Source organism: Dasypus novemcinctus, chromosome 13 (assembly GCF_030445035.2).
Source record: "Dasypus novemcinctus isolate mDasNov1 chromosome 13, mDasNov1.1.hap2, whole genome shotgun sequence".
Taxonomy (NCBI): Eukaryota; Metazoa; Chordata; class Mammalia; order Cingulata; family Dasypodidae; genus Dasypus; species Dasypus novemcinctus.
In genome coordinates this window covers 64769217-64788472 of record NC_080685.1, presented here as the reverse complement: position 1 = coordinate 64788472, position 19256 = coordinate 64769217, and the positions used below count along the sequence as shown (strand labels likewise).

At 43.4% G+C, this 19256-nt stretch overlaps 1 protein-coding gene across 2 annotated transcripts in view; it reads left to right on the top strand.

The window, feature by feature from the left end:
* Positions 1-830: 830 nt before the first annotated feature.
* Positions 831-19256, top strand: part of COLGALT2 (collagen beta(1-O)galactosyltransferase 2) — a 130084-nt gene continuing 111658 nt past the window's right edge. Inside the window, exon 1 of one of the 2 annotated variants that reach the window (XM_004469091.5) lies at positions 831-1498. In XM_004469091.5, the coding sequence (XP_004469148.1) occupies positions 1236-1498 (263 nt within the window). In that variant the 5' untranslated portion in view covers positions 831-1235. Of the gene's footprint in view, positions 1499-1737; positions 2363-19256 lie in introns of those variants that run through there. The other variant, XM_071207610.1, reaches the window with a different exon arrangement.

Below are 19256 nucleotides of genomic sequence, written 5' to 3'. Positions count from 1 at the left end.
CCTCACAGTTGCTGAGAAAGGATGGATTTAACTAGTAAAAATAGTGTGGGACAAGGTTAAAGGCAATTGGGGTCAGAGGTCATGAATGTGCAGTGGCACGGATCCACGCTGCACCTGCACCCAATCAGTCAAAGAATGAACTCAGAGATTTTTTACTCACTTTCCTGTTACTTTCAACCGTAAGTATAATTAAGCAGTGTCTCCTAGCAAATTTATTGTATATGCTACTTGTGTCCTTCTTATACTCCTTCTTCTCTTCTTCCTTATCGCTCTTCTTCTCCAACACATATGCTTTTCCCTCTCTTCGTTACTTGTTTGATGTGAGTTCGGAAATTTCTTTGGGTCATTCTGGAAAAAGAAACCTATCTTCTGGAATCTCTTCTTTAATCCGCCATCCTGCTGTGAAGCCCAGGACCTGGTGTTGGCAGGGAGAGTGGGACTTCAGAACAGGGCCCCAAAGGGGGCTTTCTTTTAATTTCAGGGGTTTGGCCTGTCTCTAACATTCTCCAGTCTTCAATCTGGCTGCTATCTGGGGTCAACTCAGTCAAGAATGAATTTCAGGAGAAGCCGAGTATACAAGAAAACGCAAGGATTCTGCCCCTGTCGGAGTTAAGAAGTGGTTTATCAGAGTCGTGAATAGTTCGGGTGACTTTCCATTTCAGAACTTTACTCCTGTAGTCAATAGGTGCATTATGAAAAAGTGGATACATTGCATCACTGTGAAGGGCTTTAGACTGCGGTTTGCAAAAGCAGAATAAATTTTCCTGGGGTTGTACCGTTCTGTGTACACACGCACATGCACACACACACGCGCACACACCAATTCACACGCCAGTTGGCAGGCATGGCCACACCTCACAGCGCTGAGGGAAGCCACAGACCTCAGCTGTACAAGCTGAGCCTGGACTAGAGGAACTTTCCGCAGGACCCAGGACAAACAGCCCCACAGACACGACTGTCTGCGAGCCGGAGCCACAGCCGAGGGCCTGGCGGCGGCAGGTACGAGGTGCGCACCAGCGTCACGGCCTGGGCGGTGCAGCAGCGGCGGGAGGGTCCCAGGAGCTGCAGGACTGGGTGCCAGTGCGTGCGCGCCGGCCGGCCTGGGCGCGCCGGGTCCCCGCTGCCTGGCAGTCGGCCTCGCCCCCGCGCAGCCCACCGCCGCCCGCCACGCCCGCCCCGCCCCGCCGCCTCGGCCTCGCCGCGGGACCTACCGGCCGCCAACCCCAGCCCGGAACATGGCTGTGCGCCCCGCCACCACCCTCGCCTGGTCGCTGCTGCTCCTCTCCTCGACTCTGCTCCGCCGCGGCTGCGGGGCGCGCTTTGCAGCCGAGTCGGACTCGGAGGACGACGAAGAGGAGACGGTAGTTTTGCCCGAGTCGCCCCTGCAGAGACCCACGGTGCTCGTGGCCGTCCTTGCCCGCAACGCTGCGCACACGCTGCCTCACTTTCTCGGCTGTCTGGAGCGGCTGGACTACCCCAAGAGCAGGATGGCCATCTGGTGAGGCGGGGCGCGGGCGGCGCGGCGGGAGGTGGGGGCCGTCGGCAACGCGTGCGGCTCGCACCCCACAGCCTGCTCGCGCCGGGGCCGGGGCCGCCCTCCGCGGGAAGGCACTGGGCCCCGCTCCCGGAGTCCTCCAAGCCGCGGCGGCGGGGCGCGGGGCCCTCCCGGAGCAAGGAGGGAAACCTGGTGCGCACACCCCCTCGCTGCCGGCGCGGGTGGGAAAGGATGCGCGGGTCAGAGTGCTCCCGGCGTGCCAATGGGGGAAGCCAGCCTGCCTTAGCTGTGCGGGAGATCCCCCCGCCCCACCCCAAGGAACGTACGGAGACCCCACAAGAGGGTTAGCGTGTCCTCCTTTCAACTCGTGAGGTTTCCTTTCCCCCTACCTCATACCCCTAGCCCTGAAGTGAGGAGAGAGGCCGCCCGTCGCGGCATTCATTCCCTTCCAGACGCGACAGGGAACGCGACCGCGGTGGAGAGGCGGCCTCCGCCTGCACTGGGATGGCGAAGTGTGCACCGCCCTGCCTCTCCGCAGCTCGGCTCCAGCTCGCGCCTCAGAGACTGCAGAAGTAGTCCCGTTATTCCCCGGGACTGGGGGATGCTGGGCTAGACCTGGGCGGAGGCTAGGCAAGGCCCGCGGTGTCTTCCCAACCAGGCCGCGGTGGGCTCCTCTCCTCGGGGTGTTCCAAGCTGACCCAGCCTGTGCGAGGCGCCCAAGGGTACTAAATCCTGGGGCGCGATGGAACCGCCCCAGGGCCAACAGCCAAGTTTTGTTACCGGTGAGGACAGAGCCCTCGACTCCTGTGTTTGCTGTAGAGAGGTCCAGGAGATCAATGGGAGAGGCCGCCAGCCCCATCTGTAGAGGTCGGTCCAGTACCACAGATTTGATAAATGCAGGTATCAGGGGAGGAGAAGTTGGTGGTCAGGTGAGCTGAAAGGGATGTGTGGAGGAGAAGGTGGACGCTAGCCAGGGGAGACGGGCTGTCAGGTATGTGGACAAGAGGACTATGGTCCCTGAGAAAGAGAGCCCAGGCCACCAGTTTCTGTCTTGTGTTAAGAGATGATGGCTCTTAGAAAAGACACATCCTAAAACCCGGGTAGGGCAGAAGGAAGGAAGGAGGGGGAAAGCAGCAGCTGAAATTGGCAAGCCTGATGGTACCTGGTGGGAAAGGCACAGAGGTGCGAAAGCAAACATATGATATAGTAGTGTACTGTGCTGTACACTGCTTTACTATATACTCTACTATACGTGACGGCCACCACGGAGAAGGGCAGATTATGGGAGAGTGGGGACGTCGGTGCAGCAGGGCTTTAAGCCAGAAGCAAGAGCGTTTGTTTTTTGTTTTTTGTTTTTTTCTTTTTTTAACCACATGGATACCAAAAGAAAACAAATGTCAATCCTCTGTTACTTTTATTCAAATGAAATGTTTTACAAGTTGGTCTTTATACACTGTCCAGTTTTAAAGAATATTAAAATAGTTAATATAGGAAATTGGTGTAGTGGAGAGTGTAAAGCAGGTTTTGTTACTTGGTTTACAGGTAATACCTCTTTTATTATACAGTAAACCATTAAAAGAGATACTATGATCCTTATTTTATAAATGAATAAAGTGAAACTTGGATCAGTTCAACAACTCACAGAAGGTCATAGAGTTAATAGATAGTAAAATTGGGATTTGAGTTCAAGTTTGTCCCTAAAGACTATCCTGAAAAAAACAGTGGTGGTGGAAATTTGTGTAAGCAAAACTTACATAAACCTGTAAGCTACAAAATAGACTAGGGTTTTTCATCACTAACTAGATATGTGATTTGGGGATAGGTGCTTGGGGTCCATAGGCATAAGTTTCCTCATCAGTAAAATGAGGTGATTGGAATAAATGACTCCAAAGGTCCTTTCTGGCTCTTAAATTCCACAGATTATGTGGATGTGATCAGAACCAGGCAGCAGTGAATTTGTATTTATATCTACCAGATGTTCCAGATTGTATGGAAGATGGTGTTTTATTTATATGAGTAGTATTCCAAGTCTGCATAGACCTTTAGGTCTATTTTCCTTTACCTTCATTTATGGTCCATATAAATATACCTTGTCCTTTGTGGCCAGAGTTGGAACATTAAGTAAGAAGCTAAAGGCTCAGGTAAGACCTTGGGCAACCCCTACATTGACACTGAAGAGTCTTCTATGAAAAATCTTGGTTCTGGCTTAGAAACTATATCTTTTCTTAGGTAATATTAAAACTGCAAATTTTTAAATAGCTATTTAAGTTGTGAAAATCACACAACATACAATTAACCATTTTCAATGTGATTTAAGTGCATTCACAATTTTATGCAACCACCAACTCTCTAGCTTCAAAAATTTTCATAAAAGATCCCATAAAAACCCCATACCCATTAAGTAATCTCTTCCCATTCCCCCCTCATCCTATCTCCTGATAGCCTCTAATCTGCTTTCTGTCACTATGGATTTCTCTATTCCAAACATATCATATAAAAGGAATCATACAATAGATGATCTTTGTATCTGGCTTCTTTTCCTTGGCATAATGTTTTTGAGGTTCATCCAAGTTGTAGTTATGTATCAGTACTTCCTTCTTTTATATGTATTTTATATAGCTGCATAATCTTCCATTATATACATATATATATATATATATATATATATATACACACACACACACACACACAAACAATTTGTTTGTCCAGTCATCCGTTTGGGTTGTTACCATCTTTTGTCTACTATGAATAATGCTGCTATGAGCATTGGTGTACAAGTTTCTGTGAGGACATATGTTTTTGTTGTTGTATATATATCCAGGTGTAGAATTGGTGAGTCAGGTGGTAATTCTACGTTTAACTCTTTGAAGAACTGTCAAGACAGTTTCTAACCTTTTGCAGTTTTCCAAGTACTTTCATCATCTGTGTTAGCTCATTTGATCTTTCCTACCATTCTGTAAAGAAGCAAAATTACCTCTTTTTCATAGAAGAATAAATTATGTCTGAAGTAAGTGACTTAATTAAGATTAAATTTATTTCCACAAATGTTTAATAATAAGAACTCACACCCTAAGCACTTTACATTCATTTTCTAGTTTAATCTTCATAATAACCTTATCAGGCATGTACTTGCGACGGCTTGCTCGGTCGGTAGAGGTGGGGTCTGGCTGCGGACGAGGGGTCGGTCCAGCTTTGGACAAGGGGTCGGTCCCGCTTGGGACGAGGGGTCGGTCCCGCTTGGGACGAGGGGTCGGTCCCACTTGGGACGAGGGGTCGGTCCGGCAGCAGACGAGGGATCGGTCTCACAAGGGGTTGCGCGGTTCGGCTGACGGGGTCGCCCGGCAAAGCCGGCGACGAAGGGGTCGCCCGGAGAAGCAGGCGACGAACTGGGGGCAAGGGAGGCCAGGCCCTTGTCGGGGGCTCTCAGGACTGGAGGGCGCACGGCAGAAGAACTACCGCAGAGACAAGGTAAACAGGCAAGTCCACTTTACTGAGGGAGAGGCAACAGTTTTATAGGGGCTGGGGAAGGCTGATTGGTCGAAGCCACGCCCTGTTCTGATTGGTTGCCGGCGAAAGGTCAGTGGGCGGTACTGGACGGGGGAGGGGTGGTGGTTAGGGATTGGCTGTCGCTGTTGCTGGGGGAAGGGGCAGGGTTTAGGGATTGGTGGCTGCTGTTGCTGGGGTGGAGGACAGACTTGAGTTTCCCGCCCACGCCTGGCTGTTGCTGCTGTCGGGGGAAGGGAAAAGGGTGGGCTGGATTTTTCCGCCCACACCTGGCTGTTGCTGCTGTCGGGGGAGGGGAAAAGGGCAGACTGGAATTTTCCGCCCTGCGCCTGCGCAGGGAGAAAGAAGAAGAAGGGTGCCGCCCCATAGGCATCGTGTGGCGCCATCCGGGAGGAGGGGCGGCCGCGGAAGCATGGCTGCCGAGAAGGGGAGACCCGAGGGCACTCTGCGCCCATGCCGAGCTCCCTTCAGGGGTGGCGGTGAGTCCGACCAGCCACCCTATTATGGGGGCAGCGGCTTGGCCTGCCGCGGCTGCTCCCCCGCCAGGCCAGCAAACCACACTTCAGCCCGAGGGGTGACCGCATGTACTGTTATACTCTTTTCCAGATAAGAAAACTGAGGCACAGAGAGGTTGTACTAGCACATGCCCTTAATGACCTTTAGTAAGAGTCAGGTACTGTGCCAGATTAGAACTGAAAACGGTTGAATAAGATGTGGCTACTGATAGACAGATGTGGTTGTTCTGGATGGTATTTTAAAGATCTGGGGAGAGCAGCAAAGGACTCTAAATCAGATTGGGGCTGTTGTGGGCATGGATGGCTTCTTGAGGAATTGACAGTTTGAACTGAGTTTTGAAGGATGAGCAGGAATCAGCTAAAACCTGGGATAGGAGGAGGGTTCCAAAAGGGAACTGCAAGGCAAGAAAAGGCACTGGGTCATTGACTAGAATTTCCTCTCAGGGCAGGTCTAACAACTGCATATGTCCAGATTCTTCCAGAATACCACGGGCCTCACTGGAGCTGCTGACTTCTACGCTGGCACCTGGATGAGAAGGTTGTGGGATATAATTCTCTAGGAGGGGATGGTACCTCAGTTTAGAAGGACGTCTGTCAATTGCTTAGTGTCTCAGTTCCAAGTTCTGCTCACCATTCTGAAATGCCAAGCTGAGGAGCATCATACTTCAACCCCCAAAACTTTACAAAACAGAATTGTGTTGCATACACATCTGGTGAGCCAGCTTCCGTTGAATCTTCTCTCAGTAATTCATTCTGCCCAGACTTGCTCATGTTACCGTTCCAAGAAGTCCAATGACTTCTTTCCTGTAGAGGTAGCTGAGAAGTCTGGCTCATTCATCATGTTCATACTTCCCTATGGCATGATTTTTTTTTTCTCACCTAAAGTTCTAGACCAAATCTATACTCCACATACAGGTGAAATGTACCATCAAATTGACCTGAAAGATTTTGCTGTCAGAGAATGAGTGTATTTATCTCAGTTAGCATCAAGATTATTTGGATTAGATTGCATTAAGGAAATTTTGTATTTTGAGATACTAATTATACCAGCAAAAGGGAAAATTCCTTCACATTTACCCATCTGGTTTCAAAACCCCTCCAAACTAATTATTTTCCTTCAAATGCCACAATTCTGTAGATTAAAACTAAGGAAGCTATACCTTGTGCTCTAATTAAAGCCTGCATAACCTACTGAGTTAACGAGAATCCCTGCTGTGCTGAGAGGAAGGGTAGGATGAAGCACTGTGGCAGGCAGCAGTGCACACCACTGCGCTCTCACTAATCCAGCAGAACCACGAGCACGTGGCTTTAGCAGTGGAGGGAAGGCTGACCTTATCTCGCTGCCCAAAACTCTGATTACGGGGAGCAGGGCCAAAAAGGAGCAGGGCACAAGGGAAAACATTTGGACCAAAAGATATGTTAGGTTTGTTCTTTAGAGAGTCTCTTGTTGCTTGTGGGAAGACAAGGTGGGATTCACAGAGTGTGCGGCCGTCCAGGCAGCGGCGGGTATATAATTAACGAACGGTGAGGGCACTTCATTTGGTTGAGTTTTGAAAAGTACTGTACTAAATTGGGAATCATTTTAGGGCTCTTATTTATTTATTTTTACTCATAATATTTAGTTCTTATTAGTGAGACTATAAAATATTATCCTTTTCTGTCACACTTATTTCACTCAACATAATGCCCTCCAAATTCATCCATGTTGTGATTTCCGGCTCTTTAAACCAAGAGATGAGCTTCTGTTTACTTGCAGACCTGACAGTGAAGAGCTTCTGCTTGTTCTGGGGTACGGATTCCAATACTTTGTGCACCACTTTACCTCTACAGTGTTTGCTGATCATCTTGGGCTTATCTCCACGTTTTAATGCCAAACCAGTAGCATTCTGGTGACTGTTTCACTAGGCAAACTAATATAAATGTGTTTATAACATGTCCCAAACGCTGCTAATGATAGTTTCCATTACCCACAGTGAGAATGATGTCACATTTTACCATACAATCTTGGCTTTAAATGTCGTAAGTTATCCCATTGGATACATGGCTGAAAAAATAGATGATTTCTTAACTCCTCTCCATTAATCTGTTTTCCTTGCCTTTTCCTTATTTTTCACAGCCTCAGGATTTAGTATGGTGGAAGAAGCTTAGGGTCAGATAGAACAGGGCTCAATTCTTCTGTGTGAAAAAGAAAACAAAGTTTATGGAGTGAGTCATAAAACTGGCATTAAATCCAAAACATGAGTTTAAATAAAAAATCTGTGCGATCATGGGCTCATCAGTGACCCTTTCTAAGACAGCTTTCTTATCTGAAAAATGACTAATGATTACACCTACCTCAAAGAGTTACTGAAACAAGTAAATTAGATAATGTTATGTACAGCACCTTTTACACAAAAACTACTTAATGAATGGTAGTCACTATTGCCTATCCATCTTTTGCTTTTTCTCCCATCTCCTTTATATTTCTCCAAATAAATTTTAAGTGTTCAAAAGGAACTCCATTTATTTTCTTTCTTCTGATTAAAATTATCAGCATAATTAAAACTAACATTTATTGAGATGCTATTCAAGACACTTTGATATGATAGTTGATTTACTCCTGACAACAACCTTAGGTGATTGGGGCTTTAATCTCCTTCCTTTACAAGGGAGGAAACTGAGGCACAGAGAATTTAAATGACTTGCTAGAGGTCACAAGGCAAGTGCAGGGCAGAGTTACCCTGTAAGCCTAGGACGCTAATGCCACAGACTCGGTACACATGGTCTATTTAACATTAAGAAAGGGCAAATTAGTTGTAGTTTTTGCTTCTTTCGGTTGACCCAGTTTAGGAAGATAAGAGAGCCAGTATTTCTATCAAATGAGCATTGTTGCTTCTGAATGAACTCAGTGTTTCTCTTCTTTGTCTTGATAATTTCATTGCTTTGCTTGGTTATTTTTTGATTACTGAACTTTGCTCTATGTTGGTAGCTTTTATTGGAAAAAAATGAGACTAAATATGCAGGTCACTTGCCATAATCATGGTTACATAGCAAGGGAAAGACATTTATCAACTTTTATTCATTGTAAATGGCTAAGGCAGCACTATTTATGGGCACAGTGGTTATAGCAGTTTGGGTCCATTAAAAAAAAAGGGTTAGTTTGTCATTATTTTTAATTATTGTTCTTAAAAATTTGGTTGACCCCTAAACGCAAGATTGGACAAAGCTTCCAATCTTCCCTCCACAGCCTAATTTTAAAACATGTTTGGACCTTGGAATTATATATTATCTTTGTATAAAAATGGAAGTGACTAATAAGTGCCACCTACCCTGTTGTTCCAGTTGCAAGAAATTGCCCACAGAGTTAGAAAGGAGGCCTAAATTGTCTTGGTTCTGTTTTATAAAGTTCCATGGATGAAGAAATAGAGCCCAGAGCAGTTAAAGAATTCCAACCCCTTCTCTCTCCTCCCCTTCTCTCCCCACCACCCCCCACACACCCCCTGTAAATCTCAGTGTTACAGTGTTGGGATGTTGGGATTAGATAACAGATTTCTAGATACTAAACCCTGTGTGGCTGTTTTAATGTTGATTCGTTTGTAACAACATCCCTCAAGGTTTAAAGGAGCGTATCAATTATTCTAATCAGGGATTGATTTACAGATTGGTCTTTCACTTCTTTTTCTTGGGTGATTCTACCACCAGGTTTCTTTGTGACTGCCAGTCTTGTAAGCATGTGCTCCTTGTGGTCCTATGGCCTAAGTGTCTCTGGTGGTTGGAGGAATGAACAATGAAAGCTTTGTAACCAGAAAGGCTGCTGGTTATGCCTTGGTACTTTTTCCAATACCTAAATGTACACATCGGTCATATCACTGTGTGGCACTGTCTTCAAGTCAAAGGCATGGTATAGTAGGATATTATATATAAAACTTATATAGAGACTGTGGTAGGACTATTATAAGGCTTGTTTCTGCACATTTCTTCACGTAACATAACAATATACAGTAGAGCTATAGTATGAGAGAAGATGATTAGCCTATAGCTTGGTCGTTAGACCTATTCCCCAGTTACCATATTATGAAGCAGTTTTGCTGTGCGTGTTTAAATCATAGCTATCATTCATTACAAAAATTGTGTATTGTTTATCTCTTGACATTTTTATTCTCAAAGGAGTAGGCTTGTTCATTTAATTGCACTTACATTGTTAGAAGGTCAAAAAATTGCTGATTTTTAAAACTTTGAAATCCATAAGGGTCCTGGTAGACTTATTTAATAGTAATTTAATTATTTTAAGAATGTTCTTAAACATTCTGTCTTTCTTTTTTAAATTGAAAGAGTAATATATACTTTTAGTAAAAAATTCAAACAGAGTAAGAATATGATGAAAAGGAAATCTTCCCTTTACTACATGATAACTGACAGAGGCAACCAATGTTAACAGTTTCTTGCATATTCTTCTAGAAATTTTCTATGCAGATACGTATATTCTTTGAATTTTAACCTAAATATGAATGCACGTTAGTGTGATGTGTTAAAATCTATTTCTTTACCCCAGGTTTTTCAAATGCTGCTAACCCACCTACCCATGCCCCAGGTGGCAGAGTAAAAGCCAGCATCAGCAACACCTGGTCTCTGGGTCGTACTCTGAGCTCCAGCCCCCATCCCTTAACCCGCCCCGATTCCACCCATCCTGCTCATTTGTTCTTGTCTCTCTGGTCCCTAGAAAATCTGGCCCTAAACCCATTTCTTAAAAAACATTTCAAAGAAGTGTAACATGCATACAAAAAGGGCCTATATCTTAAGTGCATAACTTGGTAACATTTTACAAACTAAGCATACCCGTGGAACCATACCCAGATAAAGAAAGAGATCTTTACCAGCTGCCAACTCCAACCACCCCACCTCACCCCGCCAAAGTAGAATAACTCTCTTGACTTGCAAGGGCATGGATGAGTTTTCCTGTTTTTGTGCTTCATGTAAATATACTTACACTTTTGGATCTGTTTTCTTTTGTTCAACATTATGTTTATGGGATTTGTCCACATTGTGTGTAGTTGTTGATCTTTCATTCTTGTTGCTGTATAGCATTATTTCATTGTGTAACTATATCACAATGTATGTATCCTATCTTGGGTAGTTTCCATGTTTTGGTTCATTAGGAATAGTGCCTTGATGAATATGTTAAAGGTTTTTTTTGTGAACCCATTTATGTATTTCCATTGTTTACACCTAGGTTGAAATTGATGAGTACATTGAGCTTTACTAGAAACGGCTACATAGTTTTCCAAATTGTACCAAGTTGCACTCCCACTAGCAGTTATATGGTTCTCTATCTTCAGCAACATTTTATTTTCAGTCTTTTTCATACCATGTAATGGTATCACATTGTGGTTTTAATTTGCATTTTCTGAAAGAGTGATGAAGCTGAGCATCATTTTTATGTTTATTGGCCATTTAGCTATTCATTTTGTGAAGTATCTATTCAGGTCTTTTTCTTATTTTTCTATTGGATTGTCTTTTTCATATTTGTTTGTAGGAGATCTTTTTATACACACTCACATACACATATTCTTTCTCTCTATATGTAGTCCATTGTTGAATATTTTGTGTATGTAAATGTACATGTATTTTATATATATACATGTGCTATATGTACATATATTGTCAGATATACATGCATATACATGTATGTGTATTCTTTTGTTGGATGTGTATTTTAAATATTTTCTCAGCCTGTGTTTTGCCTTTTCACTGTCTAAAAGACATCTTTTGGTTAACAATTTTTTATTTTAATATAGTCAAATGTATCCTTTTTTTTTGTGGCTAGCACTTTTTGTGACCTGTTTAGAAAACTTTGCATACTTCACGGTCTCAAAAATGTTCTCTCATGTTCTCTGCTAAAAAGCTATATTGTTTTACCTTTTATATTTAGATCTGCAGTTGAATTTTGTGTGTAATATGAGGTAGGGAGGCAACTTTTTCCACATTAATATCTTACAGACTTAACCTCATGTACAGAAAAGACTATCCTTCCTTTACTGAACTGCACTGCTACCTTTGTCATAAGTTAGGTAACCATATAGGTTTGGTTCTGTTTCTCGACTCACTATTTGGTTCCATTGGTCAGTATTTTATCCTTGCACCAGTATTTACCTAGTCTTAACTACTGATGGTTTATAATAAATTTTGATGTAAAAAGCTTTTTCTTTTTCAATAAAGCCTTGGCTATTCTATAAGTTTTTGCATTTCCAAATGAATTTAAGAATTAGATTGCCAATTTCCATATAAATCCTACTGGAGATTTTCATTGAGGTTGCATTGAATCTATAAATTAATTTGGGCAGTATGACATCGTCACAATACTGAGTCTTCCAATTCATGAACACAGATTATTCCTCCATTTATTGAGGTCTCTATTAATGTCTCAATAATGATGTTTTGTTCTTTTTTCAAAATAATGTTTTATAGTTTTAAATGTAAATGTCTTAAACATCCTTTGTTAGATTAATTCCTGGGTGTTGGTGGTGGTAGTTGGTTTTTTAATACTGATTTAAATAGTATGTTTTTTAAAAGTTTATTTTATATTTGTTGCTTATACAAACAGATGCTGTGCTTTTTGTAAATCGACTTTGTATCCAGCATTCTTGCAAAGTTCACTTATTAATCCTTATATATTCTTTAGAATTTTCTATACACAAAGTCATGTCATCATTAGAATGATCTACTTTAATTTCTTCTTCTTCTCCTTCCCAATTCTTATTCCTTTTATTTCTTTTTCATGCAGTATTGTATTATGTAGGGCCTCCAGTATTATGTTGTGAGAAGTGGTGAAATATACTCAAATTTTAATACTTACTTATGAGCTCTTCAGTTTTGAGTATCTGTTCAGAGCCTTCTTGGTACTCTGTAGCCTGAAGTAGGAACTTCCTTCTTATATCCCTGAACCCAAAGAATCCCACCAAAATGTCTACCCCTTGACCCCTTACCTGAGAAAGGGGATTCTGATCATCTTATAACTTTGCCCAAATTATTTTGAGGTGCTGGCTCTGAAGCGTCTACGTGGGTCTGATAGCAAACTTGCCTCACAGTGGTGAACAGTAGCTCTAAGTTGAGCATTAGCCATAAACATATCAATGCTTCTTTTATAAGATAAACATTTATAAAGGCCAACTTTTCGTCACGCTGTTGCCTCTTTATTTTACCTTTTCCCCAAGAATTAGAGAGACCATGAGTTCATGAGTGATACCCTTTCAGTGTTTCCCAAAGAAACACTGCATCAGAATTACCGATGTGTTGTTTGAATGCAGATTCCCTGGCCTTGCGTCAGAATTACCAGTTGGGGGTCTAGCTTAGGAATCTGCATTTCTGAAAATTCTCCAGGTGATTCTTATGCACATTCCAGTTGGAGATTATACCTTTATAGAAAATATACAGACTGGTGATGCTCAGGTGGAATATGATCCTGGGATACATTTCATTTGGCTTATATGGTATGTTTTTTAAAATTGAGCCAGTGTTTAGGAACCAAGAAATTTCACATTAAAACACTCTTATACCATGACTTTAAAATGCTGTTTGACCTAAAGTAAGGGGGAAATGGAAAGGAGAAATGAGTTTATATGGCTACGAGTTTCTAAAAAAGAGTCTGGAGGCTGGCAGAAGGTTTGCCCTCATGCACAACTGAGCAGAGTCAGAGAGACAGATAAAGCAGATACAACCCCCAGATATTGGTTCCTTTGAGGGCTAAAGAGACCCATGGGAGTTATGGTCATGGCCGATGGGGTTAACTACCAGGGCAGATGGCCCCTCTTTGGAAATGGTGTTTATGTGTGATGAATCTGGACTCAGATGGGATCTCCCTTCATAAGACTTTCATGCTAATGTGCTGGAGGTGCAGTTAATGTTGGGGTTTAAGATATATTTAGGGGATTTGAATCTCTGGACTGACAATGTGATAGCCAGATCCTGAGCCTCAACAGACTCCAGCACCTACAATCTGATTTATTGGACTTACCACACTCAGCTAAGATGGAGGTGAAGAAGGACAACCACCACACCATGGAGCCTAGAGTGATTACAACTGAAAATGGGAGGATTGCATCCAGCATCCAGGTGGAATCTGAGCCTCCTCTTGACATAAAGGTGCAATGGACACAACCAATCCAGTGTCCACATAGAAGAGGTGGCATTGGATTGGGAAAAGTGGACATAATGGACAAAGGGTATGGGGAAAGGCAGGAAGAGATGAGAGGTGGAGGCGTCTTCGGGACATGGAGCTGCCCTGGATGGTGCTTCAGAGGCAATCACCGGACATTGTAAATCCTCACAGGGCCCACTGGATGGAATGGAGGAGAGTATGGGCTATGATGTGAACCAATGTATATGAGGTGCAGAGGTGCCCAAAGATGTACTTACCAAATCCAATGGATGTGTCATGATGATGGGAACGAGTGTTGTTGGGGGGGGGGAGAGGGGGGGTGGGGGGGTGGGGTTGAATGGGACCTCACATATATATTTTTAATGTAATATTATTACAAAGTCAATAAAAAATAAAAAAATTAAAAAAAAAAAAAAACAAAAAAAACAAAAACACTCTTATCTCTTCTGTCTTAGTTTCCTAGGGATTCTATAATAAACTACTACAACCTGGGTGGCTGAAGACAAGAGAAATTTATTGTCTCACAGTTCTGGAGGCCAGAAGTCCAAAATCAATGTGTTGGCAGCTCCCTCTGGACTGTGTAAGGGTCTGGGAGTAGCTTGCTGGCAATCCATGGTGTTCCTTGGCTTGTGGCATAGCTCAACTTTGCTCCCATCACATGGCTGGCTTTTCTTTCTGTCGACTATTCTGTGTCTAAATTTTTCCTTCTCCTAAGGACATTGGCCCTATTGGATTATGACCCATGCTAATTTGGTTTGGCCTCATCTTAATTATGAGCAACTTCAAGGATCTTTTTTCCAAATAGGATCACATTCACAGGACTGGGAGTTAGGTATTGGATTTGTCTTTTGGAGGGGGGGTATAATTCTGTCCATAATACCATCTTTAAAAATAGCAACACCAAGAGATGGTCTCAGACCTGTGTTCCCACTCTGTAAGGATTGTTGGGTTGAGCAGCTCACTTGACATAGGTGTGCAATGGACACAACCAATCCAATGTCTCCTGGACTTGATCCCGGCAGCCAAGTTCCCATCAGGCCCACAGTGTGTGCACATGGACCTCTGCTGTCGGGCCCTCTGACTTGACTCACCTGCCCCTGCTGGTGTTTGGGAGGTGACCCTTACTCTTTCCTCAGGCTGCTCAGGAGCCCTGGGGCTCAAGGAGGAAAGGCTTTCTAGAACCAGCAGGCTTGAAAAGCTGCCAGCGGGTGGGTGACCTAGTGGTAAAAGGTCCAGGATAGGATTACTTTTCACTCAGCTTTCCATTCCTCTGGTAGGAAAGCTGTGTGTTAACATTCATAAAAGTGAAAAAGGATCTCATTATAGGTAATAATTGAAAAGCCATGCAGCATATAAATAGAGGGGCTGTAATTAATTCACTGGACTTGCTGCCATTCAGACTCATGAAAACACAGCATTTGTGGTTGATGACATTAGCCAAGTCTCTTGCATGAATTAAAGCTTGGATGGGGCTGGAGGGCATTTCTTTTCCTCTCTAAGAGCACCATAGAGAAATCCTTTCAGACTGAGATTTCGAATAATAGCTTCAAGACTCCTGCCAGGGCTGAGCTTAGGACTTCGTAGCACAATTCATTTAATAGAGGCAGCAACTGTTATTATTTTAGCTGTTTGTCAAATTCAGCATGCTGAGGTCTAACCCCTGACTTGTTAGTTTAGCTGATGAGATTTTGTTCCTCTGCAAACACAATGCCAAATAACCACTGAGTGTTTTATGATTAATGTTTGAAGACCCCCTTAGAAGCTGTGCATTTTAGAAACATAAATAATAACATAGGTAATGAATCTGGGCTATATGTCCCTCAGCCCAGAAGGGGCCGGAATGCTGCTAAAGCATTACCTGAGTGCCTGGGTTCATTACCAAATTGGCTATATTAGAAGAGTTCATTACCTTCCAGGATGACTCACTCCAAACTCTATTGAGGGATTTATCAGGCTGGAGAGAGGAGGTCCCTTAAATGGAGTTTTCCCCACTTTGATTGCCAAGCCCAAGAAAACTGTGAAGGTAGTTCAATGTGCTTAAGTTTTAGACAGTAGGAAAGTACTCTGCCTATGTTTTGGAGGTGGGGAGAGCAGTGGGCAATAGCAAGCTTCCTGTCCTCATGGAACAAGAGACGACTCTGAGGGAGGGGAGTCAGTATGTGTTCAGTGATTGCATTATCCCTGAAAGCCATGTTAAGTGAAAAATTGCTCTTTTTCAGGGTCTTGGGAAAGGCAGAATTTTCTGGAGACTAAAAGCAGAACTTAAATTCCTGGGATATCTCTGGGAAACGTGGCTGTGGCCATTTGGAGCTGTGGTATTCCCAGCACGGAGTCCCTTGCTGGACTGCTGGACTGCTGGACAGCTGGGCTGCTTTTTAGTTTCTTGGTTGTCAGCCAGCCCCATAATCTGTTCAAACTCCACACACCACAGTGATTATGGCTTAGACACACCCGGATAGTGGAAAGTTGCTGCCAAGTGGAATGAGGATTTTTCATGTCAGCATCACACCACGGAACAGTAACCTTATATGCAGCTCCCAGGCTGCTACTTTCTCTCTGCTAGAAGCAGGGGGGTGAGAGAACATTCAGCCAGTCAGACCGTGTCCAGCGTTTCAGAGGAATTTTGTGGAGTTGGTATGGAAGGCTTGAAACAGCTAGTATACTAAAATTGTTAGAAAACTACAATTCTCTTGTCTTCCTTTGCTCAATTTTGTCAGACTTTATGATTTACTGGGCACATTTGCTTTCCATTCTAGAATTGCTTCTATGGAGAGATGGGCAAACTATGGATTTCTAAAGCAATGGATTAAAAATATTCTCTGCTTCCTTTTATTTATTCAACCATCACAGAGTGTCTGTATGACTAAATCCTGGTGATCATGTTGAAATTACAGCCGAGGTGGCCTGAAAGTGACTTACCCCCCAGTTCATTGGCCATGAGTGGATGTGGTCCTCATTACTATCCTGCTCTCCTTTGGGTATAAAGCTTCTGGATGTGGACTGGCGGTTCACAAGTACTGTTTCAGGGGACAGCTGCATCTGAACACCTGGACATTTCTTAAAACATACAGTCTGGGCTCTTTTTCAGCCACATCACTCAAAAGGAAGGTCCATGGGAAGGGCCTGGGAATCTTTATTTTAAACAAGCACGCGGTGATTTGGAGGTACCACTGGATTTGGAAACTGCGGGGGATGAGGTCCCAGAAGGCATAGTGAGGAATAGGGTCCCTCTTAGAATGATCAGGGCCTTTGCATGCAGCCAAAGTACCGGCCATGGAAAGTCATCTTTCTCTTTGGTGTGCCATCAAAACCTCCTTCCCTCATTTGTGACAAATGTAAACAGTCTATTAAATTAGCCTGTTTTCAGTAGCTGGTAGCTCAGCCTTAATTACATGATGTTACAAAGTCCCTAAACCTGTTGTCTTCCCTAGTTATGAACTCAAAGTATAACTTTTTGTAAATCCACACCATAATACTCTTATATATAAAGGATTATGCTGAGTGTTTCCGCTGCACAAAGTGAGGTCTAAGGTATAGATGCACATACAAGCAGCGTTCTGTGAGCAAGACAACAACACAGTTGCTGACTCTCATATTCATACCCTAGTTTTCTTGTATTCTATTCTTGAGAGTCTATCAAAAACTTCACAGTATAGGATTTCAGGAGATGTGTCCATTTTCCTTTTTAATACTTTTTTCATTCCAACAATGTGAGCTGCATTCAGCAACTTAGCGCTTCCCACCGAGAAGATAGCAGTCACCAGGGGATGCAGGAGACCTGGTCTAGCGGGAGCTTCCAGGTCATTGCCTAGAGCCAAAAGCAGCCCTGTCCATTTTTTTCCCTCAGTGTGCAAATTTTATCTTTCTATCTGTCCTGTGCTGTGAAAGCACTGGGAAGAATTACTCATGCTATGCCATCTTGAGCAAGTCACATTCTTTCTGTGCCTCAGCTTCTTCCCATCCCCAGCCTCTGTAAAAGAGGGGAAATGTGCTAGATTAGTGGTTCTCAAGAGTGGCAGTTTATTAGAATCATTTGATGAGATTTTTAAAAATACCACTGCCTATGCCTCACCCCAGACCAATTAAGTCTGCATCTTTGGGGTAGGGCCAGGACAATGGGCATATTTTGAAAACTTTCCAGGTGATGCTAATGTATAGCTAAACTTGAGAACCTCTGGGCATGATGTTCTCTGGGGTCCCTTCTCGGTTCAACCATTTCTGAAGAATTCCCATGAATCATAATTCTGTATAATTCAAGTTTCATGGACCCACAGCCAAACTTCAGATCTTTTTAAGGTGGCCTAAAAATTCTAATTTTCTTGGAGGTGCATTGTATTACATCCTGTTATATACTGTGGCGAAAGGTGTTTGCTAAGACTCCTGTCTTTCCAAACATTTATTTGCACACCAATTTTCACAGCAGCATTGCTTGTAATAGCCAAAAGTGGAAGCAACTCAAAGGGTCCATCAACTGATGAATGGACAAACCAAACGTGGTATATACACACAATGGTATATTATTCAGTCAAAAAAAGGAAATGAATTTCTTATACATGCAGCAACATGGATGAATGGGGTGGAAGGGGAATAAGGAGTTATTACTTAATGGGTTATAGAATTTCTGTTTGTGGTAAAGGAAGAAATTTGGTAATGGCTAGTGGTGATGATAGCACAACATTGTTGTGAATGTAATTAATACTACTGTAATGTATGCTTGGGGGTTGTAGAGATGGGAAATTTTATATTGTTTATTTGTAACCACAATAAAAATTTTAAAAAAGCGTTTTTCCTCCTAAAGACATGTGCTACATAATCACCGAACTGCCAAGGAATATGGCAACATAAGGGCTAGTGTTGCATTGGCAAATCCTGAAACTTCTTACCAAGGGGCTGTTTGTAACAGGTGTGGAAGCAGCATCAGCCCAAGACTTCCTTCCTTTGGCACACAGATGGCTGCTTCTTGGCTAAGGAAGCCACATAGATCAAGGCTTCCAAGTGCATCCAGCTGGGCTCTGGCCAGCTCAGGATTCCTTCTCGCAGTGTGTGTTTTGTTGTGTTGCCCAGCCTTGCTTCCAGGCTTTCTCTTTCTTATGGTGCAGGGCCTCTAATCATCTCTGGGTATTGAATTTCTGAGGTTACTTTTAATGGCTTTGGAGTTGAGCTTCTTTTGTTTCTAGATTTGCATGAACAGTGCTGCCTTTATCCTGTGGTCTTGGCTTCAAAGCTTCAAGCTTTGACTGGGCATCAAAGACTCACTGGATACTCATTTCTTAGGCAACAGATTGCAGTGATACCAGCAGGTGACTGAAGGATACAACCCTACTTTGGGGCCAGCTTTCTGGCTCCCAGTCAAAGAAGATTAAGTTCTACCAAGTCCTCTTTGATAATGGTTCTGAATCCTAAAAGCTTTTCAAAAGGCCTGTGCAAATTCTAAAGGGGAACTGCTGGTATTAGTGTGAAGAAGAATGGACATTCACTTACTAATATTTGCTGACTCCCCTTGCCTCATGAGAGGCAGATTCTTCAAGGCCCTCTAGGAAGACCCTGGCCCACTGATCTGACCTTGCTACTGATGTTGGCTCTGTGGGGGCTAAAGCCTCATTTTCAC